At 46.8% G+C, this 24,156-nt stretch overlaps 1 protein-coding gene across 3 annotated transcripts; it reads left to right on the forward strand.

Annotated features, from left to right (window-relative positions):
* Positions 1-724: 724 nt before the first annotated feature.
* Positions 725-22,516, forward strand: BSPRY (B-box and SPRY domain containing). 3 transcript variants are annotated; one of them, XM_054500913.1, is made up of 6 exons: positions 725-958; positions 5,472-5,570; positions 11,826-12,056; positions 13,681-13,706; positions 19,548-19,672; positions 20,909-22,516. In XM_054500913.1, the coding sequence occupies exons 1-6, from the start codon at positions 764-766 to the stop codon at positions 21,433-21,435; spliced, it is 1,203 nt and encodes a 400-aa protein (XP_054356888.1). In that variant the 5' UTR covers positions 725-763; the 3' UTR covers positions 21,436-22,516. The 3 variants fall into 3 exon arrangements, with proteins under 3 accessions (XP_054356888.1, XP_054356889.1, XP_063505872.1); XM_063649802.1 differs by having other exon boundaries at positions 754-958; positions 13,684-13,706; XM_054500914.1 differs by lacking the exon at positions 19,548-19,672.
* Positions 22,517-24,156: the final 1,640 nt, after the last annotated feature.

Genomic DNA, 24,156 nt, shown 5'->3' on the forward strand with positions numbered 1-24,156 from the left:
TCAAATTCAAAAAGTTTGGATGTAAATACTTTGGGAAAATCAGCCTAATACAGATGTTTCTCACTGGGCCTCAATGTTCAATTTAAAAAATTATTAATTATAGTAACCTTAAGTCACACTGCCTAGGTTCCAATCTCATGGCTACCAATTAGTAACTGTGACCCTTGGCAAGCCACTTAACTTCCATAAAAATGGGATCCTAATAGTACTTTCCTCGCACTATTAGTAGACACTTGGCGATTGCAGCTGCTATGTTCCAGATATTGTTTTACGTATTTAGCGTATTTACTCCTCAGCCGTCTGGGAGGCAGGTACTCTCACCCCATTTTACAGCTGGAGTTCCCACCCAGTGAGCCGCCAAACGGGATTTGAGCCAGGCAGTTTGTCAGCAGAGCCTTGCTTGAAGCTAGGCATCTAAAGCTGCCTCTCAAAAAGGGCAGTGGTCGGGATTACATAACAGAACGCTTGCAAAGCTCTCAGCGAAAGCCTGGCACTTAATAAGTGCTCAATAAAGTTTTCTACGGTCACAGTAATATTTGGAGTTTTATGTTTGTTGTAGAACAAATACGCATACAATCGCGATTTCATTCAACAAGGAATTTAAAGAGACCTGCTTCCCCCGGCGGGATGGGAGCGCGGGTTGGGTGGGAGGAGGCGCAGCGGCGGGGCGCGCTGGCGCACCGGGAGGGCCGGGGGCGGGGTCAGCCAGGCCCCGCCCGCCGCCACCTGCGACAGGTGGAGCGCACGGGGCGGGCGAACGGCCATGTCCGCTGAGGGCGCGGAGCCGGGGCCGGGGTCCGGGCCCGGGCCGGGACCACTCTGCCCCGAACACGGCCAGGCTCTGAGCTGGTTCTGCGGCTCCGAGCGACGGCCCGTGTGCGCCGCCTGCGCGGGGCTGGGCGGTCGCTGCCGGGGGCACCGCATCCGCCGGGCGGAGGAGCGCGCCGAGGAGCTGCGGGTGAGCTGGTGTGGGCGCCGGAAGGCGAGGGCTCCGGAGACCCCGGGCGCGCCTGGCGGGACCCGGCAGGGACTGGGGAGCTTGGGGCTGGGCGGACTCGACAGCCGGCCCCGGAGCCCAGGCTCCTCGGTGGCTTTGGCTGTAGGACTAGGCGATTAAGGGTGTGGCCTTTGAAGTCAGGCTGGCCTGAGTTCGAATCTACTCCCTGTGAGTCACGTAACTCTCTGAGCCTCAGTGTCTTCATCTGTAGTTTGGGGACAACAACAATAATAATAGCGCGTATTTATTAGAGTTGTGAGATATAAATAAGACAGTGGGTAAAATGCTTAGCGATAAGGGGACCCAGGCTCCCCAGGCCCCTTCCATTGCTCTGTTGAGGAAGCTGGGGCTGGCATGAAAGGCTCAGCTGCTCCAGTTCTCAGCGCAGGGTGTGCCCCAGCTCCCGTCCCTGTGGAAACTGACAGTGATAAAATCCAGCGCGACATTATCCCTTAACCGCTGGACTCAAAGCCCCCTCCTCCTTTCGCCTCTTCCCCCTTCTCCTAACCCCTTCTGGCTTCTGGTGCGGTGATCTCTTTTTCGCTTTCAGGATTGGCCTTGACTGTACTTCAAGCTGGTTTAAGGGCTTCAGCTGGATAAACGGTGGGGGTAGGGAGAATATCAGGAGATTCCCCTTCACCCAGGCTTTCTCGCCACCTCCACTTCCAGCTCGGCTCCAGGATGGCCACCTCCTTGTCATCACCATTCTCCTGAGCTGCTGAGATTGGGAGAGTCGAAGTCACCTTGGGCTTCTCTGTGGCCCCTGGGGATTTCCTTGCAATTTGATTAAACAGCTTGTTTCTCCCAACCCGACTCTGCAGTTCACCCCTGCTGTGAAGCCTGAGGGCTCTGGCTGGGGACTTCACCTACTCAGAGTGACCTGTAATAAACACATCTTATATAGGGTGCTGAGCTCGGGAGGGGTTCAGTTTTTCAGCAACACCCAAAAGCTCCTGGTTCGTCCTACCTGTTACCTCTGTCAACAATAATGATGACAAAAATAAACCTGGATAACGCGGTGTAACCAACTTGCATAACGGACAAAAACTTTGCAAACTCCAAAGTACTTAAATGTCTGTCATCTCATTCTGTTTTGACCACACCTTTGAAGGGGTCCTACCTACATTTTACAGATGAGGCACCAGAGGTCCAGAACAAGGCAGTAACTCCTCCAAGCTTCCTAATGGTCAGGGGTGGGACCCAAGGAGTCATTGACTAGGCAAGAGGAAACTGCTGCTTTGCTTCGGCGGTTGGAGGGAGGAAGTGATGCTAATGGGAGTGAGAATGTCATGGAAACCTTAAAAGTAGCTATCAGGACTGGATTTGAGTGGTGGAAAGAGTGAAGCCTCGGGCAGGTGGCAGACCTGGGGCTAGTTTCGGTACTACCCCAGGGAGCCTTCTTTGAACCCTTCTGAGGCCCTATGCATATTTATCTACTTTGCCTGAAGGGAGGTGGGTCTTACCCTCTCTTCCTCCAAATTAGAGTAGATTTCTGTCTTTTGCACATTCCTTCCTCTATCCATCCAGTCAGCAAATAAATCTCACCCTAGGGCAAGATTGTTACCAAAACCAGCACCAGTTCTACTGCTCTTCTACCTCTGGATTCCTGCCCTGTGGTTTTTCAGAAGCCTTCTCAGTGCTCTTAGTCCATGGTGCATGGTGATCAAGCTTCCTCCTAGTCAACTCAATTCTGTAACTTTGTATTTGGACCTGTGAAATGTAAGACTAATTTCTACTTCTGGGTGGAAAGATTTACAAGGGCTTCCTGGAAGAGGTAGCTAAGTTGCCTTTTGGCAGATGGAACTGAGGCAGAACTCTTAGGGGAAACAGTGGAGGGACTGCTGCTTGGACAGGCCCTAGGTATCACCTGGAGAAACGGAGAGCAAAAGCAGGGCCCTGGCCCATACCTTCTTGGGGAAGTCACTTCTCTTTGGGCCTCAGCTTTTCCGTTTCTTTCTCTTTCCTTTTTTTTAAAATTTATTTATTTATATTTATTTATTTATTTATTTATTTATTTATTTATTTATTTATTTTTGAGACAGTCTCACTCTGTCGCCCAGGATGGAGTGTGGAGTGCAGTGGCGCTATTTCAGCTCACTGCAACCTCTGCTTCCTAGATTCAAGAGATTCTCCCACCTCAGCCTCCCGAGTAGCTGGGACTACAGGCGCATGCCACTACGCCTGGCTAATTTTTGTATTTTTTGGTAGAGATGGGGTTTCACTATGTTGGCCAAGCTGGTCTTGAACTCCTGATCTCAGGTGATCCGCCCACCTCAGCCTCCCAAAGTGTTGGGATTACAGGTGTGAGCCACCATGCCCGGCCAGCTTTGCCATTTCTAAAACTCCCCTGAGATCATGGATGATGCTCATAGCTTTGAGAGCCATGAACTGCTGAACCTCTTGTGGTCAAGGCAGTGGGTGTTCATTCATTCAACAAATATTTATTCAGGGCCTTCTATGTTCAGAAACTCTCTTTGAGGTACTAGGACATAGAGAAGTCAGACTTATGGTGCTTCTGTTTCAGTGGTGGGGGAGACAGATACCCAAAAAGGTAGACAAACACATAATATATAGTCAGAGAATTATAAGTGCAAGGGAGAAAAATAAAGCAAAGTAAGAGATTGGGTGAGGAGGGAGATGGTCAGGGAAGACCTCTCTGAAGAGATGACATCTGAATGCAGTTGGGGAGTGAGACACACACACACACACACACACACACACACACACGCACAGTGAGAGAGACTGGTGGAAACAGAACTACAGGTGCAAAGGCACTGAGGTCAGGACAAGTTTGGTACATTTAAGGAACAGAAAGAAGGCCAGTGTGGAGAGAGGTAGAAAGTGATGTTGGGGAAATAAGCTGAGTCACATCAGGTAGGGCTAGGTTGGCTAAGCTAAGAAGCCTGATGTCACAGTGAGTGTACTGAAAGCCATTGGAGGGTTTTGAGTAGGGGCATGACCTGGTCTGATTTCCTTACAAAAGGTGGCTCTGGCTAGCTGGGGGGTTGGGGGTGCAGGGTGCCCAGTTAAGAGGTTCTAACAGTGGTTCCTGTGAGAGATCATGGCAACCTGGATAGAATAACTGGAGTAGAGGTGACCAGAGGAGAGAGAGAGACTTTGGAGATGGGGTTGATAGGACTCACTAATGGAATTGATGTGGGGTTGGAGACAAACTCCTGGGTTTTTGGTCTGGGTAACAGGTGAATGATTGATGGTGCTGCTTAATGAATGGGGATAACTTGGGGGAGAGCAGTTCTGGACAGAACAGAAGGTATGGACAGTCAGGCAGCTGGGTATGACGGAGGACCAAGAGTGTGTGTGCCAGAAAGTGATTATAACGGGCTGAGCATGGTGGCTCACGCCTGTAACATCCCAGCACTTTTCGGGGCTGAGGCAGGAGGATTGCTTGAGCCCATGAGTTGGAGACCAATCTAGGCAACATGGCAAAAGTCCATCTCTACAAAAAAATGCAAAAATTAGCCAGGTGTGGTGGCACGTGCCTGTCGTTCTAGCTACTCAGGAAGGACATGGGAGGATCACTTGAGCCCGGAATGTCAAGGCTGCAGTGAGTCTTGATCATGCCACTGCACTCAGCCTGGGCGACAAGCAAGACTCTGTCTCAAAATAAATACATAAATAAATTTAAAAAGAAACAAACGGCTGGGTGCGATGGCTCACACCTGTAATCCCAGCACTTTGAGAGGTCAAGGCGGGCAGATCACCTGAGGTCCGGAGTTCGAAACCAGCCTGGCCAACATGGTGAAACCCTGTCTCTACTAAAAATACAAAAATTAGCTGGGCGTGGTGACACACACCTGTAATCCCAGCTTCTTGGGACGCTGAAGCAGGAGAATCGCTTGAACCTGGGAGGTGGAAGTTGCAGCGAGCCGAGGTCACGCCACTGCACTCCAGCCTGGGCAACCGAGTGAGACTCTGCTTCAAAAAATAAATAAATAAATAAAAATAAAAATAAACACAAGACAAAATGGACTTTAAAGCAAACATACTACTAAAGATAAAGTCACTTAGAGAGTGTGCAGTTCACCAGCAACATATAATGATTCTAATCTTAAATGTTTCTAAATAATATAGCCTGAGAATATTCATAAAGCAAAAATTTGTTTTAAAGTTATTATAATGATAGGCTGGGGTTCTGGGATAAAGACGGAAGTGAGGTCACAGAAGGGGATGATGGACAGTGAAAGGTGGTCCCACTATGTTGGTGGCCTCAACTGAGCTGTTGCTGGAATAGGTATCCTAGAATTAGGGAGTGAGAAGGATAGGGCATAGTGGGGAGAGAGTGGATCCTTGAAATGGAGATTTAGGAGGTGGTGCAGTTTTTGATAACGATGAGATCTGGGCTATGACCATGGGAGTGGGTGGCTGATGTGTGGTAACAGGAGAAAATCACTGGGATGGAGTGAATGGCTCAGGTACATGGACCAAGATGCCACAAGCGTTGTTTGTGTTGCAGAACAAGATTGTGGACCAGTGTGAGAGGCTGCAGTTACAGAGTGCTGCCATCACCAAGTATGTGGCGGACGTCCTGCCGGGGAAGAATCAAAGAGCAGTGGTAATTCCTCTTCTTTCCTCTCTACTCGGCCCCCTCCCAGGATAAGGCCTTAGACTTAGGGACTTGGGCAAGTCTAGGGTCCCTTACCAACCTCACAGACTCATTTTGCTACTAGCAAAGCTTCCCATCCCTCAGAGACTCAATTTTACCACCTGGGCAGGGTGGGCTTGTTCCTGTACCATACTTGGTGCAAAGACTCTGCTAGCAAATGACTTTCTTGGGTGTCTTGGCATAGGGGATCAAGAAGGGTCGTATTCTTCTACCATCTGGTCATTTTCTGCCCAGCTCCAGAATTATAAAATAACCTAGGACTTTTACATTGAATATTCTCTGTGACAATCTTATGAAATAGGTAGCAGTAACATCCCCATTTACAAATAGGAAAATGGGTCCTTATAGAGGTTAAAGAGGTTAACTGACCTGCCCAAGGCCCCCATAGCCTCCTGGCAGTCAGTTCTATGACCTGGATCTTCTGTCTTCTAGGCTAGTGCTCCTTCTGCTACATCCCACTGCTGATTGTTTTTTGTTTTTTTTTTTTTGCTGTTTGAGATGGGGCCTCACTCTGTTGCCCAGGCTGGAGTGCAGTGGCGCGATCTTGGCCCACAGTAACCTCTGGCTCCCTGGTTCAAGCGATTCTCCTGCCTCGGCCTCCCAAAGTGCTGGGATTACAGGTGCCTGCCACCATGACTGGCTAATTTTGTAAATTTTTAGTAGAGATGGGGTTTTACCATATTGACCAGCCTGGTCTCGAACTCCTGGGCTCAAGCCATCCTCTCTTCTTGGCCTTCCAAAGTGCTAGGATTACAGGTGTGAGCCGCCATGCCTGGCCTCCACTGCAGATTTTTTATTCAGTGGACTCATTACCACTGCTGTGTCATCACTTTCAAGTATGCCTATCAGGGGCAGAGCCTATGAATTTCTTTCTGCATATCTCCTCCCTCCTTTCCCTATAGTACACGGAGCAGACTTGGTACCACATTAGTCAGAGTTCTTTTCATTGCATGGAACAGAACCCAGTTGAACAAGTATAAGCAAAATGGGGCATTTCCTGACAGGACACTAGGGGTCCTCTTAGGACCTAAAAGGGGCTAGACCAGGAACCAGAAAGCTGCTAGGAGTCCAGGTAGCTACTTGGTGCCCATCTATGCTTCACTTTGCATGATGCTCTCCGTCTCCCTCCCCTGCCCTCTTCCCCTCTTCTTCTTTATCCTTTTTATTTTCTTGTCTTACTGCAGTGGTTATGACCTTAGTGCTGTGTTAAATAGAAGCTAGTGTGGCAAATCCTGGCTTTTGTTGTTTTTTTTTTTTGAGACGGAGTTTCACTCTTGTTGCTCGGACTGGAGTACAATGGCACAGTCTTTGCTCACTGAAACCTCCGTCTCCTGGGTTCGAGCGATTCTCCTGCTTCAGCCTCCCATGTAGCTGGGATTACAAGCACCCACCACCACACCCAGCTAAGTTTTTATATTTTTAGTAGAGATGGAGTTTCACCATGTTGGCCAGGCGGGTCTTGAACTCCTGACCTCAGGTGATTTGCCCGCCTCGGCCTCCCAAAGTGCTGGGATTACAGGCGTGAGCCACTGTGCCTGGCCTGACAAATCCTGACTTTAAGAAGAAAGCTACCGATATTTCACCAGTTATTTATTTAACAAATCTTTATTGAGCACCTACCATGTGCCAGATACTGTTGTTCAATGGGTTAGGCATTCCCCAGTGAACAAAACAGAAATTCCTATTTTCATGAAGCCTACATTCTTGTCACAGAAGAGGGACAGTAACAAACAAAATATATGTTATGTCCAAAGGTGATATGTGCTATGGGGAAATATAAAACAGAAAGAGGAATAGGACGGGTTGCAATTACATGTGCTGTGACCAGGAATGACTTCATTAAGAAGGCTGAGGCCGGGCACAGTGGCTCACGCCTGTAATCCCAGCACTTTAGGAGGCCGAGGCAGGCGGATCACGAGGTCAGGAGTTCAAGACCATCCTGGCTAACGCGGTGAAACCCCATCTCTACTAAAAATACAAAAAATTAGTAGGGCATGGTGGCGGGCGCCTGTATTCTCAGCTACTCAGGAGGCTGAGGCAGAAGAATCACTTGAACCCAGGAGGCGGAGGTTGCAGTGAGCTGAGACTGCACACTGCACTGCAGCCTGGGCAACAGTGTGAGACTCTTGTCTCAAAAAAAAAAAAAGAAAGAAACACTTTGGCTGCGATGTTTAGAAGTGATTATAGGCAGTAAAGGTTAAAACAGGGAGACCAGTTAGGAAGCCATTGTAATAATCCAGGTGGGAAACAAGTGTGGTCTGGACCCAAGCAATGGTGGCAAAGCTAGTGAGAAGTGGCTGGATTCTGCATGTATTTTGAAGAGGCAACAGGATTTGCTGATGGACTAGATGTAGGCTATGAAAGAAAGAGGGGAGGTGTCAGGATAACGCTTAAGTTTTTTTATTTGAGCAACTGGCAGGATGGAGCAGCCATGAACTGGGGTGGGGAAGGACTGCATGTAGAGTGATGGTTGGCGGAGGCAGGGAGGGGAGTGGGGGAGAGCAGGCATGCTAAGTTGTTGTGGGCATGTTACGTTTGAGATACCTATTTGACATCCAAGTGTAGGTGCTGAGTGGGTAGCTGCATATATGAGTTGGGAGAGGGCTGGGTTGGAGATATAAATTTGGGATTTATCAGTGTATAAATAGTATTGAAAGCCGTGGGAGAAGATGACATCACTAATTGAATGAGTGTAGACACGAAAGAGCAGCGGTCCAAAGACTGAGCCCTAGGGCACTTCGCCTCCTATTGAGAAGACAGAAGGAACCAGTGAAGGGGACCAAGAAATCAGCTAATGAAACGGAAGTAAACTAAGAGAGCAGAGTGTCCCAGCATGGGTTCCAAGGAGGTGGGAGAGATCACTGCTCTCAAATGGTGTATATTTATTTAACTATCTTATCACAGGCATAGATTCACGTGATTACTACCACAATTAAAATACAGAACAGTTCCATCACTAGGACTCCTTGTGCTACCCTTTTATAGCCACATGTACCCTTTCCTATCCCCTTGTATTATTAATACAAAATTTCTGAATTTGGATTGCTAATCTCAGTAAAGCATTCTTTATTTTTGTTTTAGGATTTTTGCTTATATGCTCAGGAGTGAGATTAGTCTATGAATTTCATTTCTTGTACAGTCCTCATCAGATTTGGTATCAAGGTTATGTGAGCCTTATTCAATGGATTGGGAAACAGAACTCTTTTTTCTTAAGGGTTTACTTAAGATAAAGTTGTTCTTAGTTTTGATGAAAGTTGTCACAGGTTTGACTATTAGTCTTTAGAACCAGCTTCTAGTATTTTTGATCTGCTCTTTTGTATCTTTGTCTTAATTTCATTATTCTTTCTTTCTTTTTTTTAAGACAAAGTCTCACTCCGTTGCCCAGACTGAAATGCAGTGGCGCAATCATAGCTCACTGCAGCCTTGAACTCCTGGGCTCAAGTGATCCTGCTGCCTTGGCCTCCCAAAGTGCTTGGATTACCAGCATGACCCGGTACTGTGCCTGGCCTGTAGAGTTCTATATATATATATCTCTTAAGCTTATTCATTGGGCTGAGCATGGTGGCTCATGCCTGTAATCCCAGCGCTTTGGGAGGCCAAGGCAGGAGGATCACTTGAACCCAGGAGTTCGAGACTGTTTTGGGCAACATAGCAAGATCCTATCTCTACAAAAAATTAAAAAATTAGCCAGACATGATGGCATGGGCCTATAGTCCCAGCTACTTGGGAGGGTGAGATGAGAGGATCACTTAAGCCTGGGAGTTTGAGGCTGCAGTGAGCTATGATTGCACCACTGCATTCTAGCCTGGGTGACAGGGCGAGACCCTGTCCCAAAAAAACAAAAAATAAAAACCTTTTTTTTTTCTTTTTTTGGGACAGAGTCTCGCCCTGTCACCCAGGCTGGAGTGCAGTGGTGCAATCTCAGCTCACTGCAGCCTCCACCTCCCAGGTGCAAGCAATTCTCCTGCCTTAGCCTCCTGAGTAACTGGGATTACAGGCTCCCACCACCAGGCCCAGCTAATTTTTGTATTTTGGTAGAGGCAGGGTTTCACCATATTGGCCAGGCTGGTCTCAAACTTCTGACCTCGGGTGATCCACCTGCCTCGGCCTCCCAAAGTGCTGGGATTACAGGTATGAGCCACTGTGTCCAGCCACAACTACACTTTTAAAAGGATGCTTGGGCTATTTTTCCAGCATTTCTCTACTTTATTCTGAGAGGGTTTTTGGTTTGTCTACTCTCTGTCATGTGTTTGGAAAGGGAAGTTTTTTCTTTTCTTTGCTCTCCTTTTCTGGGAATGGCTCAACAAACTTGTTGAGATTGACTAGAGTCTTTTAGGCAGGAATCAGAATCTGATTCATCTTGGATGAGGATCTGTTTTGATCCAGGATCACACAGTACAACCATGGTTTCAGGGGCTCACCCTGTGGGTAAGGCATTAAGGTGAGATAAACAGGAGAATAATAGTGGGCTGGATGCAGTTGCTTATGACTGTAATCCCAGCACTTTGGAAGGCTGAGGCAGGAGGATCGCTTGAGTCCAGGAGTTCAAAGCTGCAATGAGCTATGATTGTGCCACTGCATTTCAGCCTGGGCATCAGAGCAAGACTCTTGTCTCTTAAAGAAAAGAAAAGAAAAAAAAAAGATGAAGAAGAGCAATAGTGAATGAATGTTATTGAACACATAAGGTAGCAGGCTTTGTTCTACTTACTTTATATTAACACATTTAACCCTCACCATAGCCTTATGAGGTAGGTACTATTATTATTCTCATTTTACAGATTAGAAAATAGAGGCATAGGGAAGATAAGGAATATGTTCCAAGTTCCACAGCTAATGAGCGGAGCAGTTAAGATTTAAATCTAGACACTATCTCTAAAGCCTAATTTCCTGACCACTATGTTATGTTGCCTCAAGAGCACACTATAAACTTGGAGTCTTACCTTCTGGGTTCACTTGCCATTCACTTAGCCACTCTCTCCTCCCTGTAAGGCAAACTGTGGGTCTCGGTGTTTTCTGTAAAATAGGAATGACTGCCCTGTGCACTGTACAAAGCAGGTCTTCAGGGACAGGGCATAGGGAAAGCTGCTGGCTATCCCTGACTTTCTGACATGATGGAGGTAGTTCTAGTCCCACTTGTCTGGCAAGAGTACAAGTGCGGCTGCTTTACGCAACAGGTGCCTTTGGGGAGGATTGGTTGCCAGGTGGCATCTGGTGTAGGGGAATGGGATTGGCCTGAGAGTCAAGAGAATTGGGTTCCAGTCTCAGCTTTGCTACTGAATTGCAATGTGAGCACTACTAAGAGATCTTTTACTAAGTCAGAAAAAATTTCCTGAGTGGGCACAGTGGCTCATGCCTATAATCCCAGCACTTTGTGGGGCTGAGTTGGGCATATTCATTGAGCCTAGGAGTTTGAGACCAGCTTGGGCAACATGGTGAAACTCCATCTCTATTTAAAAAAAAAAAAAATTAAAGAAAAAATTTCAAATAAATAAATAAATAAAATAAAAATAAAAATACAAAAAAAAAATAAATAAATGAAAACAAACAAACAAAAAAAAAAAAAAAAAAGAAAAAATTTCCTATTCAGTCAATATTTGAGTACCTACTGCATGCCAGGCATGCAGTAAGAATTACTGTGCTAAGAATTACAAGAAGACACCTGTTAACTTAATTGTCTGAGAATTGATTTCAGGCCTCTTCTGTGGCAGATAGAAATTCTACCACATAACCAGTTGAGATGGACAGCGTTAGGAAGTCATCAGTTTTTTCCCTCAAACATGGTGAAATATCAACTGTACCACTGCTGGTATGGATCCTGCTGATGGGGACACTTTTTAGGCCCTCTGCTCTGCAATTCTGTGATTCTCTGACCTTGATCCTTTGACCTTGTATTCCCAACTGTGATTAAGCAGAGTATTCTAGTTGGGCTCTAAGTCCTGCCCAGGTCTTCCATTATGTGATCATGGCCCCCTGAGATATGGCCTACATGTCTGTATCTCAAATTTATTTACCCTAAACCATATTTGGGAAGTCTTAGGGCAGAGATGTCAAAGTAAAAGGCTTACATGCTATTATTTCCATTACTAAGCCCGTGGCAGACATTGCTAATCAATCTCAACACTCCTTTCCACTGAGCCTAAACCCTCTTAATCCTGACCGGGGCTTTGCATAGACCACTCGACTCCTCATTTTATCCCTCATCAGAGCATGGCCAGTGCAGCGAGAGAACTGGTTATCCAGCGGTTGAGTCTGGTGAGGAGTCTTTGCGAGAGCGAGGAGCAGCGGTTACTGGAACAGGTGCATGGCGAAGAGGAGCGGGCCCACCAGAGCATCCTGACACAGCGGGTGCACTGGGCCGAGGCGCTGCAGAAGCTTGACACCATCCGCACCGGCCTGGTGGGCATGCTTACCCACCTGGATGACCTCCAGCTGATTGTAAGTCAGGCAAGGGTGAGGGCATGACCAGTTGGCCAGGATCCCTAAAAGTCTGAAAATATCGAGAATGTTTGTCAGTATAAGGAGGGTGGAAATGAGAATTTGGAGCAGGGATGAGTGACAAAGATTCTTTCCTTGGCCAAACTTTAGTCAGGCTTCTGAGCCTTCTCCCAGGCCCATCTGTGCACTTCATTATAAAATCCAGTTTTTGCAAAAGCACCCTGCTAAGTCAATGTAGCCAGAAACCCTCATCCTTGATATCTGATCATCCTTGATATCTGATCAGGTTCCTCATCCACCACCATCCCCTAGGTGATGTCTGATCACTGTGTTCTGTCTGCAGCAAGAATCCTGTTAGGTAGGTTTAGCCATAATCCCCCTTACCCCCAATGTTTCCTCTTAGTAATTTTCTATCCACTAACCCCCGACCCTGCTCCTTAGCTGTAAATTCCTACCTGTCCACGCTGTATTCAGAGTTGAACCCAGTCTGTCTCCCATTGCAAGACCCCATTGCAATGAGGTCTTGAATAAAGTCTGCCTTACTGTGCTCTAACAGGTATCATTGAATAATTTCTTCTCTGACATGAGGCAAGGGAATAAAACTATGTTTCTTTGGCACTGATAATAGTTTTCTTTTGATAGTGAGTCAATGTGTACTGAGTGCCTATTATATGTGAAGCACTGTGCTATGGGGCAGAGTAACGAGATGCAGCTGTCAGCTGCTCCCTGCCTTACAAAGGAGACAAATACACTAACTGACAATTAGGATATGGAAGGATATGTGCTATGGTAGAGGAACTCACCCATGCTAGGGACGGACAATCCAGGCTAGGGGAAAGAGGGGTCAGGGAAGGTTCCCGGATGAAGCGACTTAGAAGCTGATGCCTGAAAGATAAGAAGACTAGCTGTGTCAAAGGAAGTGAGGAGATGGAAAGAGTTCAGGAGCATGTATAGAGAACACTGTGCTCCGGGGAGCTGACAAGGTCTTCGATATGAAAACACAGAGCTCATCCTTAATCCTACCACCCAGAAATCACCATAATTCATATTTGGTACATAGCCTTTCAAAGTATTTTATATAGTTAGGCAGCTGCCTGCAGTTTTGAGGGGAGAAGGTGGCATCTGAGTCACAAGCAGAGGAAGAATGTGGAACACCTGAGCTGTCCCACTGCCTCTGCAAGTAGGGCAGTTTCTATGACTGCTCGAAACTGTGCATTCATTTAGTCACAGCATCCATGGACAGAGCATGCTCTTTCACAGACACTGGAACAGTCACAATAGAAGACTCAGAAAGAGTCGCAGCCATCCAGGAGCTGACAGTCTTCATGGGGGATGCTGTCAGGTGAACAGGCGATGGTCCTGAGTGGAGTTGAGGGGAATCCAGGATGCCCTGGGACATGGGGTAGAGTGATTCATTCTGAGCATGTGTTATGGGTGTGTGTGTGTAGAATAGTCTAGAAAGCTTTATGTAGAATAGCCTAGAAAGCTTTATGCTGGTCTTAAAGAGTAGAAGTTTTTATTCTAGAGTCCACATGGAGCCCTTTCTGGTAGTTAAATCTGTCCTAGCATTGACTCCCTGCTGGGTATCTGGTGCCAAGCTTGACTTTGTTTTCTTTTCTCACAGCAGAAGGAGCAAGAGATTTTTGAGAGGTGAGTATAGACCCCGTGATTTGACTGGGTAGTCTTGGAGACCCTTAGGCCTCTTCATACTCCACTGCCTTCAGCCCTGCTGCTCTTGGGAGAATGCACAGGGTGTGCAGCTGAGTGGCTTTTCTGGAGCCCAGCTCTGTGGACAGGGAATGTCTCTGCCCTTGGCTTAGAGAACTGCTTTAAAACACATGCAAAGGCAGTGGAATACTTAGTAATCCAAGGCTTGCCACTGCTTTCTTAAACTTCCTCTGTAAAAAGGTAGTCACCATGTTGGAGGGTTTTACCACCTCCATCTGCAGATGAAAATGTTGAGACTCTAAAAGGGGACGGGATCTCCCTAAGCCTGGAACCAGGGGTTGGACCCATCTAACACCTGCCCCGGTACTGTCGCCTCTGCCTCACTCCTCCTTTCCCTCATGGAGGAATCTTTGAAACTTAAGTCTGCATTACCACTCAAATTTTGCATTTTAGCTCTTCAGTAATAAAAGAATTTCACCAGGTCCTGCCTGAGTTCTAAAAGAGCTGAGGACCTGAGGAAGTGGCCAAGAAGACATAATTTGCCAGGCAGAGTAATTCACAAACCTTCTGTGTGAAATTTCAGAGCTATACTTAGGGAACACAGCCCATTCTTCTTATTTATTTACTTATTTTTCTATATTTCAATGGGTATAAATTATTTATTTTTATATTTAAGTTTCAATAGCAATACATGTGCATGAGAGAAAAAAAATCCACCAATATAAAGCCATTTAAAATGAAAAATGAATCTTGCTGGGCATGGTGTCTTACACCTGTAATTCCAGCACTTTGGGAGGCCAAGGCAGGAGGGTAGCTTGAAGCTAGGAGTTTGAGACCAGCCTGGGCAATACAATAAGACCTGATATCTACAAAAAAATAAAAAATTAGCCATGCTTCGTGCTGAGAGCCTATAGTCCCAGCTTCTCAGAAGGCTGAGACAGGAGGATCACTTGAACCTGGGTGGTTGAGGCTACAGTGAGCTGTGCTCACACCACTGCACTCAGCCTGGGAAACAGAGTAAGACCCTGTCTCAAAGAAAAAGGAAAAAGAAAAATGAGTCTGCATTACCCTTTCCCAATCCCATTCCCTGACAGCGATGGGTTTGAATAGATGTGCGTTTGTGGACTTATATATCGTCATAGGAGGGTATGTGGCGGTTTTTTGGTTGTTGTCTTAAAAATGTTTTTTAGGCCCGTGGCTCATGCCTATAATCCTAGCACTTTGGGAGGCCGAGGAAAGTGGATCACTTGAGGTCAGGAGTTCAAAACCAGCCTGGGCCAAGATGGTGAAATCCTGTCTACTAAAAATACAAAAATTAGTCAGGTGTGGTGGCGTGCGCCTGTAGTCCCAGCTACTCAGGAGGCTGAGGCAGGAGAATCACTTGAACCCAGGAGGTGGAGGTTGCAGTGAGCTGAGATGCACCACTGCACTCCAGCCTGGGCAACAGAGAGACTCCACCTCAAAAAAAAAAAAAAAAAAAAGCTGGGCATGATGACTCACGCCTGTAATCCCATCACTTAGGGAGGCCTAGGCAGGCAGATCGCTTGAGGTCAGGAGTTCACAACCAGCCTGGCCAATATGGCGAAACCTATTAAAAATACAAAAATTAGCTAGATGCGGGGGCATACCCCTGTAATCTCAGTTACTGGGGAAGCTGAGGCAAGAGGATCACTTGAGTCCAGGAGGTGGAGGTTATAGTGAGCTGAGAGCCTGCCACTGCACTCCAGACTGGGTGACGGGAGTGAAACCCTGTCTCAAAAAAAAACAAAAAAATTAAAACACAGATAGGATCATTTTATACCTGTTGTTGTGAAACTTGTTAGGCTATCTGGGACCTCTTTCCACGTCAGTACATTTACATTCACATCACTTTTTTGAAAGTTTGTGAAGTATTGCAGTGTAGACGGATCATATTTATTTTACTGTCTCCTAATGCATGCTTGGCTTGTTCCCACTTCTCCCCTTGTACAATCTTTTCACACTTCTACCCATCTTCTCTATCTCCTTTATCTTCGTCATCTTCCTTTAATACAGTGTGTCCTTAATATCAAGCTGATCTGATTTTTTAAATTGATCTTTAATTTTTTATTCAAATGATTCATTTATTCAAATGATTTCAAACTTAGAAAAAAGTTGCAAAGGTAGTACAATGAGCTTCACCTAGAAAATATCAATTGTTGACATTTTGCCACATTCATTGTTGCTCATTCTCTCTGTCTTCCTATTTATCTATCTAGTATATATGTTAGAAACTTATTTTTTTATGGTCTATTTGAGGGTAAATTCCAGAAAACATGAACTTTTCTTTCAAGATACTTCAGCATGTTTCTCCTAGAAACAAAGACATTCCCTTACATAACCCCAGTGTAAATTAAGGAAATTTAACATTGATATAATACTACAATCTAATACACAGTCCATATCCAACTGTTGCCAATTGTGCAAAAGTTCTTAATAGTGTTTTATTTTGTTTTCCTAATTCAGCTGTCTTTTTAAGTCTAGAATTACTCCTTGGCTTTTTTTTTTTTTTTTAACATTTTTAAAGAGTCAAGGCCAGTTTTATAGGATCTCCCTCAGTTGGGTTTATCTGATGTTATCTTATGATTAGATTCAAGTTATACATTTTTAGCAGGAATACCTCATAAGTGATCTGTCTTCAGTTCATCATATCTGGGGGCACATGATGTCCCTTTGTCCATTATCAAGGATGTCAATTTTGAGCACTTGGATGTCTGCCAGGTTTCCTCATTATAAAGTTACACTTTTCCTTTTATAATTAATAAGCAGTCTGTGAGAAGACACTTTCTGCATATATATCCTGTGTCCCTTCAGACTTTCTCCCAATAGTTTTAGCATCCATTGGTCACTCCTGCCTGAATTATTCCTTTTATTTGCTTGTTTGTTCCCTTATTCAATATTAATACAGACTCATGGATTCTTATTTTATTCAATGCATTATAATCTGTCACTGTTATTACTAATTTTGACATTCAGACTGTCCCAGATTTGGCCAGTAGAAGCCCCTTCAAGCTGGACCCTGTGTCCTTTTGAAAAGTTCCCATCATTCTTTGAGCACTTTCTTGCTCTCTGGCACAAGAAGCACAAGAAGAAAACCCCAGCTCAACTTGTGCTTTTCCTGCCCCTGAATCAGCTGCTTCTTCAGGGAACCTGGTTGTTTTTAGTGGAGAATGATATTTAGAAACCAAGATCTGAGCATTAAGGGTACTCAGTGACCTTGCTTCCAAGCCTCACTCAGCTCACTCAGTGTATAGCAAATGGAACTAGGAAGAGAGGGAGAGAGAGAGTGAGAGTGTGTGTGTAGCTGTTTGATGCATGAGTTTGTGTCACAGCTTCTTTTTTTTTTTTTTTTTGAGACGGAGTCTCGCTCTGTCACTCAGGCTGGAGTGGAGTGGCACAATCTTGCCTCACTGCAACTTCCACCTCCTGGGTCCAAGCAATTCTCCTGCCTCAGCCTGCCAAGTAGCTGGGATTACGAGCATGTGTCACCACACCCAGCTAATTTTTGTAATTTTAGTGGAGACAAGGTTTCACCATATTAGCCAGGCTGGTCTTGAACTCCTGACCTCAAGTGATCCTTCCGCATCAGTCTCCCAAAGTGCTGGGATTACAGGCATAAGCCACCATGCCCAGCCCGTATCACAACTTCTAATTCCAATGTAACACCTCAAGGTTTTTCCTTTGCCATCTCCCTTTCTACATTTGTACCTTTTGTTATTTTACAGCGAGGACTCCAGCCCCCAACAACATCAATATTTGCTCAATCCTACAATACATACAAAGTTGTCTGAGCATTGCTAAGCCCATGCTACTATTGACAGGCCTATCCATAGAGTTCCAGATTTGTCTGTAGTTCTTTATGCCCCCAGGCTGAGGGAATATACTCTCAAAGTACTGTGTTCAAAAGTTGTGAAGCCCCATCTAGCCGGAAACTCACTTATCTGAGAAGTGCCTTGTTGGCTCTGGTGTTTCCACGCTTGTGGCTGGGCTCAACTCTGACCGGACACTGCAGCAGACCCTGCTGCACCATCTGGGCATTCTGATCCTGGCCAGGGCCTGCTGTGTTCAGGCCCTTTTTCATTTCCACCCCTTTGGGGCCATGAGTTTTGCCTTCGTTACTGTAGGGCAGGTAGCCCAGGTGGTTCGCTATAGACTTTACTATGTTCAGCCTCACATTTGCCCTGGGATGACAGCTTAGCACCGCTGACATCAGCTCCTCTTTCTTCCCCACCTGTTGGCGGGAGCTCCTGCATTCTGAGAAGATGGCAAAAGACCCTCTGTTGTCCTGACCACAAAGAGCCTTTGTTACTAGAGCTTGCTCCCAGCATTTCTAAGATTCTGTTCATCTTATGCCTCCCAAGACAGAACAGTCAGTGACAGTCTTGCAAAGAGCCATCAGGGCACATGCCCCACCCCTGTGCCCACTCCATTTATGGACAAAGCCATGAGATATGGGGAGAGAGCGTGTGTACTCGGAACCACTGCCTGATCTCAACGCCATCTTCAGGATTGGAGGCAGTAGGAAAGGTCTTTCTCAGCACCTGGGTCAAAAGGCTGCAAAGCTCCATGGTAAACCCCTACTTTGCCCTATATTCCTTTGAGATTTCACTTCAGGTCAAGGAAAAAATTATGTTGAATGCTGCCTGGGCTTCATCCCAGTTTTGTTCTATTTTTGCATGGAGGCAGGACTTGCATCCAGCTCCCCTTTTTAGCTCTGAATCTGTTCTGGCCTCTTAAATCAGATAACCACTACCTCCCAGGTTAGAGCAAAGTTGAGGTGTGATTCTGTAGAGAAAACAGCAAGCCCAGGGCCTCGCTGCTGATACGTGGCAGTTTTCAACTCCTAGGCATCATATTGTCCCAAATTACCTCTCCAGCAAAACCCAGGCCCCCATTGTGAGCTGAGGAGAGAATTATTGAGAGCACACAGTGCCATGATTCATTTGTGGCTGGGGTGATAACTGATGGCCCTTTCCTCTGTGGACCCCTCAGGTGTTTGCATTTTTAAAGTAGAGGAGTGGTTGTACTTCTGACAAAACCCAGGGAAACATGACTGCCTCAACAGGTCTGAGAGGGAGGTGAGATATTTTCCAGGCAAGGGCAAGATGTTAGAGTAGAAAGCCTATCGTGCAGGGGTTCCAGAGGCCCAGGAGGTCTTAGCCCCAGCTCTGTCATTAACGTACTGAGGGACTCTGGCAAGTTGCTTCCTCTGCAGAGCACACCACCTTCAATTTCTAATACTGGCACCAAGAACACATCTTCCTGTAAACTGTCCATCAGCTTTGCTAAAATTAAGGTTTCCGGGGGGCACAGGGGAAATGGCCACCTTCCCTTTTGGCCCAAGCCCCTGTGTGGGGCCTGGATGCCACTTTTTTTTTTTTTTTTTTTTTTTTTTGAGACAGGGTCTCACTCTGTCACCCAGGCTGGAGTGCAGTGGCATGATCTCTGCTCACTGCAGCCTCGAACTCCTGGGCTCAAGCAATCCTCCCACCTCAGCCTCCGAAGTAGCTGGGACTACAGGTGCATGCCACCACACCCAGCTAATTTTTAAATTTTTTGTAGAGATGGAGTCTTATTATGTTGCCCATGCTGGTCTCAAACTCCTGGGCTCAAGTGATCCTCTTCCACCTCAGGCCTCCCAAAGTGCTAGGGTCACAGGGGTGAGCCACTGCACCTGGCCCTAGCTGCCAATCTTGGTGTCACCTGATAGGAGATTTTACTTCTGTTCTTCTCTTCACCCCATATTGATCCAGATATATTTCCAGAACCATCCTGAATCTCTGTCTCTGTTTTTCCCCATATAAGGACTGAAGAAGCAGAGGGCATTTTGGATCCCCAGGAGTCGGAAATGTTAAACTTTAATGAGAAGTGCACTCGGAGCCCACTACTGACCCAACTCTGGGCAACGGCGGTTCTTGGGTCTCTCTCAGGTTAGGAGCAGTAGAGCCCAGGACCATTAGGACAACTGGGCTTCTGTCTGTCTGTCTGGGGTTCACTCCTGGTTCACACTGGGGACCCGTGCTTCTGAGATGGTAGCTTAAACAAGTCATGCTGGATGCAGGCTGGTCAGTAGGGTCAAGGTTCCAGACAGGCCTGGGGCAGCTGGGCCAAGTCCTTCCCATTTCCAGACTAACATGTTCTGTGGTTGGGTCAAAGATAAATCTCATTCCTATAAGTCATGTCTTCCTCATATCCTGACCTACTAGGGCAGCCCAGTATTATTTATTGGAAACCTGGGGTTTCTCTTTAAGAAGATATAATTGATGGCCAACTGAAGAACATCTGGACCAAGAATCAAAGTGCCTGATTTGCCTCACTTATTCACTTTACACACACTGACTCAGGCCAACTGTGGGCCCCACCCTGTGCCGCATTCTGGGGCCACAGAGGTAAACTGACATGGTCTTCTGCCTCCAGGAATTCCCATTTAGCACGGAGGTTCTCCAGAGCAGGCCTCCTCCAAGTTAGATGGAAGCTTCCATTCTCCCAATGGTAGTCTTTGCACAATTCGTGGAACAGTTAGGTTAACAGACTGATTTTTTTTTTTTTTTTTTCAGTTTTAATCCTCCCTCCCTCATATTATCCTTACAATTTTGGTACAAGCTGTAGCTTCTCTACTCTAGATTCTGGTATCAAATGATGCCTGACTTTCCAGCAGTTTAGATATTTGCTAGAAATTGCTTATCTCATGCTTCCTAGCTCCCAGAGGCTGTGTTTCTAGGACAAGTCCAATCTGGAGGCCACAGATATGACCAAGTAGAAAGAGTATAATCAGTGCTAGGTATAGGAACAAAATGCTTTGTCTTCATTTTGCCCCTCCCACCAACTCTGTGTAAACTTGGGCAACTCCCTTTTCCTCTCTGGGCCTTATTTCTATCAGAGTTTATAGTAGAGGGTCTTGACTGATAGTAACTATTGTTATACAGGCTACAGTTTATAGAGCACTTACATGTTGGGCACTTTACATGTATGATTCTGTTTAATTCTCGTGATCACCCAGTGAGAAGTCCTATTTTGACCCCCATTTTGCAGACGAGGCTCAGAGAGAGTAAATGGCTTATATGAGGTCACCATGCTAGTGAGTGGTGAGGAACCTTTTGCTACCTGGCAGGACCAGGTTAGGGCAGGGGTGGGCCCTCGGCAACTCTGAGAATTCTTTCTGGCAGGCACAGAGGACATACGGATCGATGAGAGGACAGTCAGCCCCTTCCTGCAATTGTCAGATGATCGAAAGACCCTGACCTTCAGCACCAAGAAGTCAAAGGCCTGTGCAGATGGCCCGGAGCGCTTCGACCACTGGCCCAATGCCCTGGCTGCCACCTCCTTCCAGAATGGGCTCCATGCCTGGATGGTGAATGTCCAGAAGAGTTGTGCCTATAAGGTGGGCGTGGCCTCAGGCCACCTGCCCCGCAAGGGTTCTGGCAGTGACTGCCGTCTGGGCCACAATGCCTTCTCTTGGGTCTTCTCTCGCTATGATCAGGAGTTTCGTTTCTCACACAATGGGCAGCACGAGCCCCTGGGGCTGCTGCGGGGCCCAGCCCAGCTGGGTGTAGTGCTGGACTTGCAGGCTCGGGAGCTGCTCTTCTATGAGCCAGCCTCTGGCACAGTGCTCTATACCCATCATGGGTCCTTCCCGGGGCCCCTCTTCCCAGTCTTTGCTGTGGCCGATCAGACCATTTCTATTGTCCGCTGACCTCTGGCCACAGGAAGCCAGGTCCACCGCCCACCACCCTTTTAGGCCATGTTTCTATTCGGTGTCCTTTTCCCAAATGATGTGTGTGGTGTTTCTAAGAGAAACAGGGCCCATAACCAGTGGGCAGCTTTAGGAGGGATGGGGGTCTGTTTCAGATCTAGGCACAACCTGTAAATCACAGGTGTCCAAACTTTTGGCTTCCCTGGGCCACATTTGAAGAAGAATTTTCTTGGGCCACATAAAATACACTAACGATAGCTGATGAGCTAAAAAAAAAAGTCTGTGTATAATTTTTGTGATATCTGCCACCACAGATAAGCAAAAAAGTCCTTGCATTCAAAGGGTTGGAGATTGCTGCTTTGAGTGCTGGGTACCTGTGAGGAACTGACTACTCCCTGGGCCTTAGTCTCCCAAATCCACCATGCATCTGCCCCTCTGAGGGTGTCTTCACTTTGTCTCTGGCATCTAGCATGGTGCCTGGTGCATAGTGAGCATGCAATAAACATTTAGCAGGTGAGTGGATGGATAGATGGATAGGTGAATGTAGGTGGACAGGTGACTGGGTGGATGTTGTGGTCTCTGGAGAAGCACTGCCATTCAGCCTCCTGCTCCAGATTTTCACATACAGAAGTGCTCTCTTCACAGGCAGAGAAGCCTGTGGCTAAAGTTTCCGCATCCCATTAATTCAGTGCTTCTTTTTCATGACATGGCACATAGAGAAAATATTTTTTCTAGCACACAAGAGCAACCTGAAAGGCTGCTCCTGGCCAGAGGACTCTGTCCTGGGGGACCGTGTCCTCCCCCATGTCCTGCCTAGGCCCTCAGAGGACCAGGGGACCATGTCTCCAGGTAACCCGACTGTAGCCCCTGCCGGCTGAGCTCCAGCCTGTGCCCACCGGTAATAGCAGGGACAGCCTTTTCCCTTAGAGCAGCTGATAAGTTTCCCTACCTGATAAGTTTATGCCCCCTCTGACATAAACTGCACACCTGGGGTGATGGCTTAAAGCCAGAAAGAGCTGAGGGAGTAAGAGGGCCAACCTTAGGGCACGTGGGCATTATTAAAGGTCTTAAAAGCATTAAAGATTTATTCCATGTTCTTTGTTGATAATTGGGTGTATACTGTACGCTGGCCTGTCTTCATACCCTTATTGCATTCGCGGAAATAAGTGGGTCGCAGCTCAGTGTAGCAGAAAGAGCCTGGAGACATTACCAAGACCCAAGGCAAGTCCCTTTATGTTTGTCTCCATGAGGAGTTCACCCTAGAACAGTGGTCTTCACACTTTTGTCCAGGAACTCTCTTCTAAAGTAATCTTACCTACAACTTTAGGCTCCTGCGTCCAAAGAAGATGAAAGGCAGAGCCCTCCCCACTTTCTTTGGGAGCCGCAGAGGAGTTTGAAAACCACTGTTGATTAATTAATTTTTTTTTTTGGAGACAGAGTCTCAAAGGGAGGCTGAGGCAGGTGGATCACCTGAGGTCAGGAGTTCGAGACCAGCCTGGCCAACATGGTGAAACCCCATCTCTACTAAAAGTACAAAAAATTAGCTGGGCATAATGGTGCACACCTGTGATCTAAGCTACTTGGGAGCTGAGGCAGAAGAATTGATTGAACCTGGGAAGCGGAGGTTGCAGTGAGCCGAGATTGCAACACTGCACTCTAGCCTGGGCAACAGAGCGAGACTCCATCTCAAAAAAAAAAAAGGGGGGAAATTACTGTTGCCTGGCCTTGGTGCCAGTCCCAAGGAAAACAGACCAAAAGGGGTTTCGTCAAGTCCCAAAGAGATCTTCCCTGCCTTTGCCTGGGCACAGCCCCTGCTCAAAAATCTGGGTCAAAGCCAAGGCTCTTCTTGGCACCTGAAGGCCCCCATGCCATGTTTCTCCCAATCCACCAACCCAGCTCCTCACAGCAGCCTTCATTCCACAGTTCATGGGCCTGCTGCAGCAATTCCTCCTCATCCCCCTGCTCATCTAAAGCCACCCCCAATGCCACTACTCAACTCAGCATCCACTCTAGAGCCCTCCCTAGCTGCTGGCACCAGAACACACTGCCAGGAGTGTGCCTATGTTTTTAATGTGTGGTATCCCCTGGCACTGGGCAAGGAACAGAGATGTCCAGCAAATACCAAGTAGAAAGGTGTGGGAAGGTGGGGAGGCAGGAGGAGAACTTTTTGTTGTTTTGTTTTTAGAGACAGGGTTTTGCTCTGTTGCCCAGGCTGGAGTGCAGTGGCACGTAGCTTACTGTAACAGAACTTGTGGGTTCAAGCGATCCTCCTGCCTCAGCCTTCCGAGTGGCTGGGATTAAATGTGCGTGCCAGCACACTGGACTAGTTTTTACATTTTTTGAAGAGATAGGGTTTCACCATGTTGCCCAGGCTAGTCTCGAACTCCTGGGCTCAAGTGATCCTCCTGCCTCAGCCTCCTAAAGTGAAAAAAGGAATTGAAAAACCCAGCCTACTTCAACCTCCCCCCAAACCTATTCCCTACACTGCAGTCCTTGTTCCCCATACTTTCCTACCTCCACACTGGTCTCTGCGACTGGTGTGCCCTTTGAGATTGATATTCTTTAGGACACCTCCCCTATTCTCCCAGAATCTCCACTGTACCACGTTTCACATGACAAGCATCCCCATCTACTTACAACCTAGTGGTCAAGCCAATGGGCTTTGGATTCAGATGTGCCTAAACTGGAATCCTGGAGTCTTTGCATGCTAGCTGTGACCTC

Source organism: Pongo pygmaeus, chromosome 13, assembly GCF_028885625.2.
Source record: "Pongo pygmaeus isolate AG05252 chromosome 13, NHGRI_mPonPyg2-v2.0_pri, whole genome shotgun sequence".
NCBI classification, from domain to species: domain Eukaryota; kingdom Metazoa; phylum Chordata; class Mammalia; order Primates; family Hominidae; genus Pongo; species Pongo pygmaeus.

Coding starts and splice junctions, on each gene's coding strand:
- BSPRY (XM_054500913.1), top strand. CDS start 764: ATGTCCGCTGAGGGCGCGGAGCCGGGGCCGGGGTCCGGGCCCGGGCCG. Junction 959..5,471: donor AGCGCGCCGAGGAGCTGCGG/GTGAGCTGGTGT, acceptor TTTGTGTTGCAG/AACAAGATTGTGGACCAGTG. Junction 12,057..13,680: donor TGGATGACCTCCAGCTGATT/GTAAGTCAGGCA, acceptor CTTTTCTCACAG/CAGAAGGAGCAAGAGATTTT.